Raw genomic sequence first — 12,125 nt, forward strand, 5'->3', positions numbered from 1 at the left:
ACAGTTCTTCTACAACTACATATTCTACACATAAATTACCAACACATAGTAGTTATGATAGAAATGTCTTAACATTTATCTGATAGTAAATTAAGATTAATCTTAAAATCAGTCATAAGGATACTGAAGTGAGAAGCTATGAACATACCTAAAGTAATGGGAAAAAAGATCTTTGTAATAAGGTATATAATAATATAATAATATAAGGTATATAAATCTTTGTATATAGGTATATAATTTATACCTATCACAGTCATTAATAATACATTTCAGACTGGATAAATAGTCATAGTCACAAAGGAAAGATTCCTTTCCTTCTAGCAGAGAGTATTTTGATTACACCTAATCTGTAAAGAACCAAGGACAGACAGACACAGGAGAGAAAATGAAAGACTTGAAAAAGAAGACAGCATGGAAAAGTCTCATTATGTGAGATTAGACAGAAGTCTAATAACTGATTACCTATATACCTATTATTTCTAGACTGAAAACTCAGTAGGCACTGTCATATATGAAGTAGTATGTGTCAAGTCTTATGGTATTTTATCCAGTTTAAATAACTGTTAACATATGAAAAAAGTGAACACATTTGTCCATTCGTCCCTTCAAAAATGGTGCTGTAGTACCTTCAGTCCTCATAGCTGGAATATAAACAGGAATTACCAAAAAATAAAAAATCACTGAAAAGTGAATAGTATTCTTTATGCTTACTAGAATTTAATAAAAAGGTGTAGTAATATACTCTTTGCTTACATATATTTCTAAATGAATAGGGAGTGATAACAGATGTATGGATAAGAAATCCAAAGACAAGACTCATCAACTGCAAAATCCCTGTGAATGTTATTCTGAGTTTCTTAATTGAATTTAAAACATTTCTTTGTCAGTTAGCACAATGACTGCTTTTCTATCTTCAATTGCTAAATTGAAGTTAAATTAATCTGAACACTTTCATATGTACGTTACACAAATATGTACACTTAACGACATATTTCATCAGTAGCTTGACATGAAAGTAGTGTTTAAAAATATTCTACATGTAAATTCAAAGAAAAGCTGAAACATATCCCTTGCTTTTTTTGGATTAGAATTGCTAATTCTCTTGAAACTTTGCAAAGGAATATTAAAAGACAGAAAGACATGAAAACACCAAACATTTTAAAAATTAGGCTTTCAAAATTAAATAATAGCACTAAAGTTAGTGATTATGGATGAAACATAAACCTGTTTGTGTACTAAAAGAATTTTCAATGTCATTTTAATTTTTTTTTCCTCAGACACCATCTAATTACACTGGAACTGTGAAGCTGCCAAGAGGTTTCCTTTGTGTTTGTAGCTTTATTTTGACAATTCTCCTTAGCTCCTGGAAGCTGTTATGAGTCAGTGTACTGGTTTTACAAGTAGGTACACCAGAGTCAGCACTAAGTTATTATATGATTTAGGTGAACAACAAACTAGGTTGCCGTTTGCTGACAAACACAAGAAAGTGAAGCTGCTAGGGTTTATGGGAAGCCTTTAACTTCTATAGACAGAAATAATACTTTGTTCAATGGATAATGCAAACAATCTTTTCTCTGTTCTGAAAAATTCATGTAGTTAGTCACTAAAATGGTTCTTTCACTGCTTGCCTATTTTTTAAGAACTGTAGTTACCAAATGATAAATAATTAATGACAATGTGAAAGAGAAAATGTCTCTTTCTCTTACTGTTTTGCAAATGAAACAATATTATACAATTGACAAAATTACAATATTTTTCCTGTATTTTATATGCAGCTTTAAAAACATTTACACTGGAAAAAAAACAAAAACAAAAAACAACACACACGGTAAGTGATAAACAGTCATAGTAGATGGTCCTGCCTCTCATTATACCTCTGCATAAAAACAACACAAAAACTGACATTAGATTCAAGTATGAGCCAATACAAGAAACTTAAAGGTGGTACTCACTTTTTCTTTAGTCTTCGGTCTTTTTCTGCTTGGGTTCCAAGTTTGCCCAATCCTAGAGATTCTTGTGCTGCTGCTTCTGTTTCCATATAGCCTCCTGTGTTAAAAAAAGGAAAACAAAACAAAACACAAAAAAGAAGAACAACAAAAACAAACATATTTTCCTACATCTCTTTCCCAGTCATTCTCTCAACCCTTTAATACTCATTCTGACCTTCCCCTAGTCACCTATATTTTCTTACTTAATTCATGGCATCTACTGTTTGTGGAGAACATCTAATGCTGGCAAGTGTTTGCTACATGGAAAAAAGTAGCAGGAAAATTTGCTTCCTCCTCGTGTTCAGCAGAAATATATGAAAAGGGCACACTGGTCTTCTCCTTTGCCTGTTTGACGCCTAAGTATCAGTCTCATGGTCCTGAGTGAGCAATGCCTTCACGATTTTTTAATCTTAGTTGGGAAACCTGCAGATGAAAGTACCTTCTCAAGAACCGTATGATTATTACTGACATAATATAGCATCAGTTAATGCCATCATGCTAAGGTCTTCACTTTGTCCTCACAGAGAGTCTTACAGTCTTTGATGTCATTATCCTTCCAAACTCCTGAACCAGGGATGACATGAGGAATTTGTCAGAGGAGTAGAAAGCCTTCTCCTTGGAGAAGCCCCCTAGCCACCCAATTGCTGTCATGCCAGGGTAACTTGAACTTGCTTCAAGTCACAAGGAAAACCTGCAATAAGCAAGGACACCTGGACCAAACTATAATCATATTATAAACTGTGGACAAAATTGATATTGTTAATCCATACTGATCAAAATTATGTCTGTTAATGTGAGACTTTTCCAGTGCAGAAGCTGAAAGATTTTTTTTTTTTTTTCTTAATTGCTGCTTGGATTCAAGGTAGAAGTGAGCTGCTCAGGGAGTTGCCAGCACACAGTCTCCCACCTCTGGTTCTAAGCAGCCCTCACACCTGTACACTCATCTGCATAGACACAGTGGCTGCAGCACTTTGAAAGCTGCTTTCTGCTGCGCTCCTGTTCAGAAGTGGCACAGAAATACAACGTTACAGGAAATGCTGATGCTTTTCTCCATTTGTCACTGGCAAATTCTTATTTTTCAACTAATGGATAGTAAACAACTGTAGAGTGGACACCAGTATAATTAGGACAGCACAATATAAAATAAAAGATTTCTATTCTGATTCAGGGATTTTAAGCATAAAATGAAGTGTAAATGGTATCTAGCAAAATATCATCACAGGCTTTTGCAAATCACATTTACATGCATTTCAACCAAATGGGAACAAAAACAACTGCAGTATTATTTTATGACATTAAATTACAAAAAATGATTTTCAAGCAGCACTTTCAAAGCAGGTGTAGTTCTACCTCTACCACTGGCTAGATGGATTTTTTCTTCAATAAAGAGGGCACTAATTTTCCACATCTCATGATGAGAATGATGCCTCCAATCACAAACACAAAAACCAAAACTGTATACTGTGCTTATTCTCATCTGCTTTTCAAAGTCTTACAAAATATCTCATCAAACATTTCTTGCTGACTCTGAGAGAGCAGCTCACCAGATGTTACGTGTAGACAGTATGATGGCAGTGCAATGAGGGATTAGAATCATAGAATCATTGAGGTTGGAAAAGACCTCTAAGATCATCTAGTCCAAACCTTTAAACTAGTACTGAAATCCACCACTAAATGATGCTACTAAGTTCTACATCTAAACATTTCTTGAAGACCCAGGAATGGTGACTCAACCACTGCCCTAGGCAGCCTGTTTGCCTCACAACCCTTTCAGTGAAGAAATTCTCCTAATGTTCAATCTAAAGCTCCCCTGGCACAACTTGAGGCCATTTCCCCTCATCTTATCACTTGGAATCAAAATAAAGAGCAGCACCTCTACATCAGCAAGATTAAACAGAGAATTGGCACTTCAGTGACTGTAACCAGATTTCTGGTTTTGATTCCAACAGCTTTCTTTTTCAACCTTATCACAGTGAAATGATATAAATGTAACTGGTGTCTCTTCAGCGTGACAGAAGGAAAAAAAAAAACAACAAAAAACACCTAAAGTGAACTGCAATAGCTTGTAACTATCAATCAAATAGCTAACACAGGCTTTCTATTGATTGACTGATTGAAGGTCCCCATCTGGTCTCAGTTTACTGTTTGTTATAAATCCAGTTCTTCCTCTATGACTGTAGCATCTTGATGAAAGGCAAGATATGTAACGTTCAATAGCTATGCATCTAGAATGTCATTCTTCCTTGACAACACCATTAGATCACCTTACTTCTTGTAAGGACTAAAGGATATGGGGCAATATTATTCAACAACAGACAGATTTGCTTACTTTCCATTTTAGAAAGTTAATCTGTGCTTTTGACAGAGCTAGCAAAAATAACAAGGCAGTGATACTGCAAATACTCTTTGTTCAAGGCTTATGTCCTATCAGCATCAGTGCTGCTATTACCACTTCACTTAAGGAACAAAACCTGTAAAGTTCTAATGCTCAAGTATTTTGTTCAGAGAATTTTACTGCTACAGCTCCTACCTTCCTTTGGCAAAATAGCTAATGCAGGAGAATAGTCAATGACTTGATAGAGTTCTCTGTTCACATACTGATCAAGCTCAATGAGCCACTCTGAGGATGACTGTGACATTAAATGATCACTCTCACAGACTGGAAAGTATTGTCAGCATACTAGACTTTACCACACGGCAAACACATCTGGGCCTTTGAATGACCAGGGCACATTGTATCGGATATGGTCATTGTACCTGTTTGTATCTCAGGCATGCAGATGACCATGGTTCTGAACAAACTGATCTTGATGATATGATATGCCATACAGATGAACTAGACCAGGAGGTACTAAAAATCCTTGTGATATATTGTTTTAGGGACTAGAATATTTTAATTGTAAGATGAGGAGAATATGCAAATGTGTAGTGTGGTATTCCCCAAGAGAGAGGAGGGAATAAATTTAAAATCGAAAATTTTAAATTCAGAAAATTAAATAAAAGACACCCCTTCCCCAATTATTAACAGAAAGCTTGAAGGATGTAGAAAACTGGAATCCTGATTCTAAGAAAGATATCCTAAGGCCTATGCTTGCCTTTGAACAATGATACAAATGGTTTAACAGAGATGATAAAAATAGCAAATTATGAAAATAATTATGAAAAAAAAAAGGCGAGTTTAGCAGTGAAAAACTAAATTTTGAAGGTAATGTGGATAAAGGAAATATATTGCTTCTTAAATGAGAGTATATATTACACATGATTTTAGAGACATTATGGAACCAGCTACAGAAGTATTATTTGTACATGCAGTGTATAATAATGTCACTGGGATCCTTAATATCCCATGCATTGCCATGATTTTTTAAATTGTTCCTTTAAGCATAATTGTGTGCACGTACAAATATGCACATAACAAAACAAATTAATGTTTCTGAGGCTCAAAATCAGGTTTCTTGCCTCTGTACTACTCAGTGTTCTATTGAATAAAAGGTATTTTCCATATTCATAAATATAAGTCTGTATCTATATCAAATCAGAATAAGTTTAAACAAAGAATCAAATCATATTCATTTATTGATTTTTAATTAAAGAATTATGTAATGAAAAACATATAAATATACTAACTGCAGTGCAATGATGATACGACTTACTATTTAGGTTTTTGTAACATTATTTTACTATGAATAGAGCTATTAATTATATAGCTGCACTGATATTGAACCTATCATGGAATTAATTCAACTACTACCACTATTTTAATTTTTATTTATTGTCTTTAAACAATTACTGAATGGATACTGCTACACAAGATTTTTTGTCTTTTGTTATCTTAAAAATTAAGATGAAGAAAACTATTCTGTAATTCAGCTGCTCAACAATGTCTCTTAATTTCTTAAAATATTTTGTTCTTTGTAGTTACTGTAAATTTTTGTATATGCTTCTAAATCTAATTTGCTTAATTAAAATGTGCATTGTACTGAAATCTTTGCTACTGAGCTAAAAGATGGTTGTCACAAAAAATTCATTTAATTGCAAATCTTCACTAATAGCTAATAGTGTAATTTCATGAACTGGTGTTGGGAATTACAAACAGGCTTTATCCAATTATGCATATGGCTTATTAATCATGTTGGCTATTATAAGAAATTAATCTATTGCCAGATTATATTGCTCCTGAGGCAATCTTTAAAGGTGTTATTTTATTTGTGTTCATATATCGAGGAATTGCAGGGAAGACCAATATATTTATTACATCTTTGTCCTCCGTGTTCCTGAGTTACTGTGAAATCACAAATTATTATACATAATCCATCAGTATTAATAAAACTGATTTTATAGAATGTAAATTTGAATTAATACCCCAGACTAAAGTTATAAAATTCTCCATTAATGCAGATGGCGACATGCAGGTGTATTTGAGAGATCCATTTAATGGGATCCTGAAGTACATTAAACTATGAAGATGATTGAATAAATCAGTTTTATTCTTACCGTAGTGAGGAAAAAACGAATTTAAATCAAGATTAGAAATTATTATTTTTTAAAGAACACAATATAAATAGGAAAAAGGTTGGGGTGTAAATGGAGAATGCTCAGTCCTTTGATATTTTCTCTGATATTTTGATCCTAACTTTGCATAATCTTATGTTGTAGGATTTTATTAATGGGTTTGGTAGTTGCATAAGTTGTGATTAGTATTCATTAGTATCATATATTAATATGAATTTAGGTGGTATTATTATTTTTATATTTTAATTTATTATTATTTCAGGCCTATGCATCACTTAAGCATTTACACTTACTGCAAACCTTTAAAAATTTTTGTAGGTGTTATATGGTCAACATGCCAATAAAAATTTAGTGCCTCACAAAGCTGTACTCTGACATTTTTGTGAGTAGAAAAGAGATATTATTTCTATTTTATTTTACTATATTTATGTCTGTGTGGCATGCACCTGTACGCTACTCTTAATCTAGCTAAATCAGATAGCCTAGCAATACAGACTGCAGCTAAAGATCAGGGTACATAAACTATGAGCCTGTGCCTTAACTGTGACTTAACTTTCCATTGCTTTTTCTACCTAAATGAAGTTAAATACCTGTTAAATAAAGTTGAGGCATGACTGTTTTTTGCATTTGGTGTGGACATATCTCATGAAACATCACAGAAGAAAAATTTTGCTAGGCATGAATTAGACAAAGATCTTGGCTAGGGAAAAGGGCAAAAAGAAATAGGAGGAAAACAAGGTATTGCCATAGGCAGCATAGCTAATTGCAAAAGTACAGGGAGGACAGCAGTGAAAGGCACTAGCAGATATCTATTGACACACTGCAGTGAGAAAGGCAACTACACCTGCAAGGATTTTCCATATCACATACTTACACCCCTTAGAGTAGAGTGTATACTTAATTCTCTCTTATCTCCTCTTTATGTTTGATTATTTGAGAATACTCAGTCTAATTCAAGAAAGTAGCGAAGCGGCAGGCTCAATCAAGAGGGTAGTAGTTTGTAATTTGTGCTAGTAATTTGTGTCAGAAGTCTTCTTTCATTTGTGTTACAGTTATAGCAAACTCCTGACATATAATTAATGATAACAATGGAGTCTAATGGGAAGGTTCTGCCAGAGTAAAGAGAACAAAAAGCAATTTGGAAAACTGAAAAGAAGCAAAAATTAGAAATGGAAAAATGACTGTGAAGTGGTAACCTTGACTTGGTACCACAAATTTCTTACTCAGCTGTCCAAGTCGAGCCTTCTCTTTTTTACCAAACAAGCGTCCTATTGAGGACTTGATTCCTTTCTTCTTGGGAGCTTTGTGCAGGGAGTCCTGACTGCTATTGACACTGCCAAGACCAATGCTTTCCGGCTCCAATGAAGCAGGCAAACTACTATGAGTGATAATAAAGAAATAGAACAGATAACAAGTTGTTATTATTATTATTTAATTTTATTTTCTTCTGAGCAGCTCTGCAAACAAATGAATTGGTTATAATTTAGTAACAATTTTTCCACAAATGAAATTAATAATCACATCTTGCTCCTTAAGTGATCTAGTAATATGTAGAGCAATATGAGACTGGAAATAAATATTTTTAATTTGCTAAGAACTGATGACAAATACAGGATATTCCTCATATTTGTCTTTCTAGGATTTGCAGGATCACTACTTCTAGTAGTGATCAAAACTACACCTTAAAACAGAAATATCTAGCATTTGTTTTAGCACTGACAAATATCGTCAAGGTCACATAAGAGATAAAGGCAAAGGTTTCTTTCATGGTACGGGAAAAAATTACCAAGAAGAAACATGAAGAGATAAGGACATTTTAGAGTAAACAACATGATTTGAAGAGAGTATTATGTGGTAAAAGTGTTGCACTGATGCATGGTATGGATATCTTACCTTCTGGCATCGTTGTGGTACGAAGAAGGAAGGGTATGTGTCATTCTAATAGCTCTGGGTGTTGGAGGAGGAGAAGTTTCACATTTGATTGTGGCTTTATCTTCACGCCCATCTTCTTCAACTACTGCAATCTGGGGGATAGATACTACATTGAGAGCCAAATGGCTTTTCATGAATTTTTCAACATACATTTCACAAATTTGTCAATTGAACTGAAGCATGTTTGGATTCAAGGGCAGTTTTTTTTTTTTGTTTTTTTTTTTTGAGCAAATTGTAGGGATTCTTATTGTTTATAAAGACATTGGGAAATAACAAAATTGTCTAAACATGGCCACTTGAAATACATATTTGAAAGGACAGAGAGTACACTTGGAGACAAAATTAATTTCTTTTATCCCAAATGGGTTAATCCAGTAAAGGTCTAAACATGAAAATAACCTTATGCATGAGCAGGCCTCTTTCATTAAGCAGGATTATTCATGTAAACAAAATTCTCAGGGAAGTAAGGGAGAAGGTAAATATATAAACAAGACTACTCCCTCTGCAGCTTGTTAAGTGAATGGTCAGAGTACTTGAAAGTAAACATGAAAAAAGGAGTTTTGTCACAACAAATAATAATTTAATTTGAATACTGTCTCCTCTCATGTAAAGATAATTACCATATTCAGATCCAGTTCTGCAAATACCTTTATATTGCTCCGCAAGATTTCAAGCAATCTGACTGTGTGCCCACACTTTGTTTTTAACTGTATCTCCTTTAAGTGTATTCTGTAGAGGCTCCTGCAAAGTATCACTACTGGGCCTTGATTCTTGGAGTAGCAGTGACCACTGCAAGCCTTTCAAGGTAGTCTTAAAATGACTACGTTCAAGTATTGGATGAAAAGTAGTGAAAGGGGTGCAGTGCCTGGGAAGGAACCCACTTATTTAAATAGCAGAGGAATATGGCAAAAGCACTCTCCCAAGCTTTTAAAAAGCCAGTATCATACCTTTCTCCGATGTTTCCTTAGATCGCTTGGCTTAAATTGGTGACAAAAGCAGCAACAACAAAAAGGAATGATTAATAAATCTTATTTGAGCATATCAATGCAACACACTTTTTCTTCTGACATTCAGAATCATGAAATAGATATTTAATTAATTTAAGACTTTAAATCAATATTTTCAATTTAATAATAATTTATTAAAATATTTTTATTTTAAATTTTATAATTTTTATTTATTTAATAATTTAATATTAATATATAATATGGCAATATTGTATACTGATTATAAATGTGGTGTCATAACGTAAGATAACCCTTTATAAATACACCATCTGTGAAAGCAGTTCTTTTTTCCCAAAGTTACAATCCCATTTCTTTTCATAAATTTAGCAAAGAATAGGATACTCCAAATTTATGACGGCAATTTTTAATTTTGGATTTTTCATATAAAACCTTACACTAACCCCATCCCCCCAAACATACATATATACATATATATATATAACATATTTGCAGTTTTATATAATATTATAAACTAATAAGTGATTCACCGAGGATAAACCTAAAATATCAGCAAATACCACATCAGAAAAAGTGGTATCTCTCTCCAGTTACCCTGTCTTAATGAGCTTGGCATCTTTAGTCAATGAATACAAATTCACCTGTCTTCTGTACTGCAGCATTATTTGGTGGTAGAAATCTGATAGAATGTGCTTTGTTCAACTCCTTTTCATTTTTATTTTTTGTTAGATGTCTCATTCATAGAAACAGAGCTGAAGAAATTACAGAATGTTTCATTGCATAGACCTGAGATGTGGAAACTCCTGTGATACTGCTCCTCCAACCTACCCCTACCAGACCATTTGGTAACTTGGGCTCTAGAGACCAGACTATTACTTAACTCTTCCCCAGCTTATGTATTCCCACTTGGAGGATGTCTGATAGTGTGCTGTGTCTGTCTCCAGACAGGAAGGTAATGAGATATTCAACATTCAACTCTTGCTAAAATAGTGCAGGGGCAGTGTACTGAAATGATCAATGTATGTGCTTTGTATGGCGTTACTTTTATGGTTTATGATATGTCAAGAGTCTAGCTGCAATTCATACATATGTATCTGAGTTTTAGTCCAGCTATAGCTGGATGCCAGTGAGGCCGTAGCAACATGAAATGTAGAGTCTATACTGCCATTTTGTATTTGAATCTGATGAACACACTGACTGTCTAAATCAAGGCAACTAGGCAGCACAGGTGCCAACTGGGAGGTCAATTTAATCATTGCCATTAATCTGTAGCCAAATTGTTTAGCTTAAACAGTGGGTAGAGTCAAACTGCATATTGAGGAAGGTGTTGCTTTGGTTAAGTGGGTGGCACCACGGCAGCCTGTACATCCACCTTCTCAACAATGGTTTTTACCACCACCAACTTAATTTCTGCTCTTCAGCAGTGGGAACACCAGGGAGAGAAAAAAGAAATGGTGCCTCAGTCTGTCACACCTGCCAGCCATGACCTCCTCTCACAATAAGAAGCTGCTGTCTTTAGTTCCCAAGAAGGCAGCAAATAGATTCATGTGAGTACAAGTACCTGTCAGTTTCCGGAAAGAGGACAGGGAAGGAATACTCAACTAGATGAAGATAGACAAAAAATTATACTCCCACCTGAGTAGGAGCCACATGGGGGATGAATAGCTGGGCTTCACTCTCAGCTGTTCTTAGCTAGGGAACCTTTTCAGCTAGGAGAGTTAATTTCTGCTTTCTGATTGAAATCAAAGCTCTTTTCCCCTCTGCTGAGAGGCCCCATCAGTGGACACTTGTCTCCACATAGAACCATTGCTGCTGCTTCCCAGGAATGGACTGTAGGAGGACACTGATGATGTTCAGATTACCAGAGAAACAGCAAGAAATAAATGGGGTAACATGTATCCTATTCTCCTCGCTGTATATCAGACATCATCAGAATGGGCTGCTTTGATTTTATTCTTAGTGCTTAAGTAGATGAATACACTCAGGCTCTAAATTTCAGTTTGTAGCCCACACTGAACACCACACTCTGTCTGCTTTCTTATCAATATTAGAGTTGAACATCAGAATATGTTGACACATGCTACATTGACTTACATGACTATGGGCAGTTCCTTTTCATCTAGAACTAAAATTATTATTATTATTATTATTTTTTTTTGAAAATCTCCTTTCAAATCAGAATAGACATATCTCAGAATGTGTATGTAAAGGTACAGTAATATTAGAATTTCTTTGCATGATAATTTGGTGTCTAGGTATTGCAAACTATTGGTAATGTTGAAATATACCAGTTAAATGAATTATTGGAAAAAAAGAAGCACCTATTTCATGTGCTTAATATACTGTCATGAAGAATACATACAAACTGGTACAAGTATGATGAGGTTTTAATGCCTGCTACACATTCCGGGAGGTTTAAACTTGCCAATAGCCCCACTGTGTAATAACTATATCACTTCAGAGCTTTTCATTACAAAACATTTTCCACATATATATGAATTACAGTATTTATAATGATCTGTTCTGTTTCTTATTATTTCCACTGCCTTTGTGCTGAATGCCCTTGATCCTCAGATCAGGATGTCCCTGGTGAATCACGTAGTGCTCAGAAAACACAATAGCAAAAAAAAAAAAAAAAAAAATCACAGATGTCCATATTCTAAGGAATTTACTACCTGTTCATATGACAGAGAGGCAAATATAGAATTAGAGAGATGAGCCATCAGTG

At 34.4% G+C, this 12,125-nt stretch overlaps 1 protein-coding gene across 10 annotated transcripts in view; it reads right to left on the reverse strand.

Annotated features, from left to right (window-relative positions):
• PPFIA2 (PTPRF interacting protein alpha 2) overlaps positions 1-12,125 on the reverse strand; it is a 328,145-nt gene that overhangs the window by 32,205 nt on the left and 283,815 nt on the right. For 9 of the 10 annotated variants that reach the window (XM_084507292.1, XM_084507288.1, XM_084507290.1 and 6 more), the window contains 4 exons: positions 9,380-9,409; positions 8,394-8,524; positions 7,724-7,878; positions 1,953-2,046 (listed from right to left, as the gene is read on the reverse strand). In XM_084507292.1, coding sequence (XP_084363418.1) covers positions 1,953-2,046; positions 7,724-7,878; positions 8,394-8,524; positions 9,380-9,409 — 410 coding nt within the window. The remainder of the gene's footprint in view (positions 1-1,952; positions 2,047-7,723; positions 7,879-8,393; positions 8,525-9,379; positions 9,410-12,125) is intronic. The other variant, XM_084507291.1, reaches the window with a different exon arrangement.

The sequence above is a fragment of the Aythya ferina genome (genome assembly GCF_964211825.1).
Source record: "Aythya ferina genome assembly, chromosome: 1".
NCBI lineage: Eukaryota > Metazoa > Chordata > Aves > Anseriformes > Anatidae > Aythya > Aythya ferina.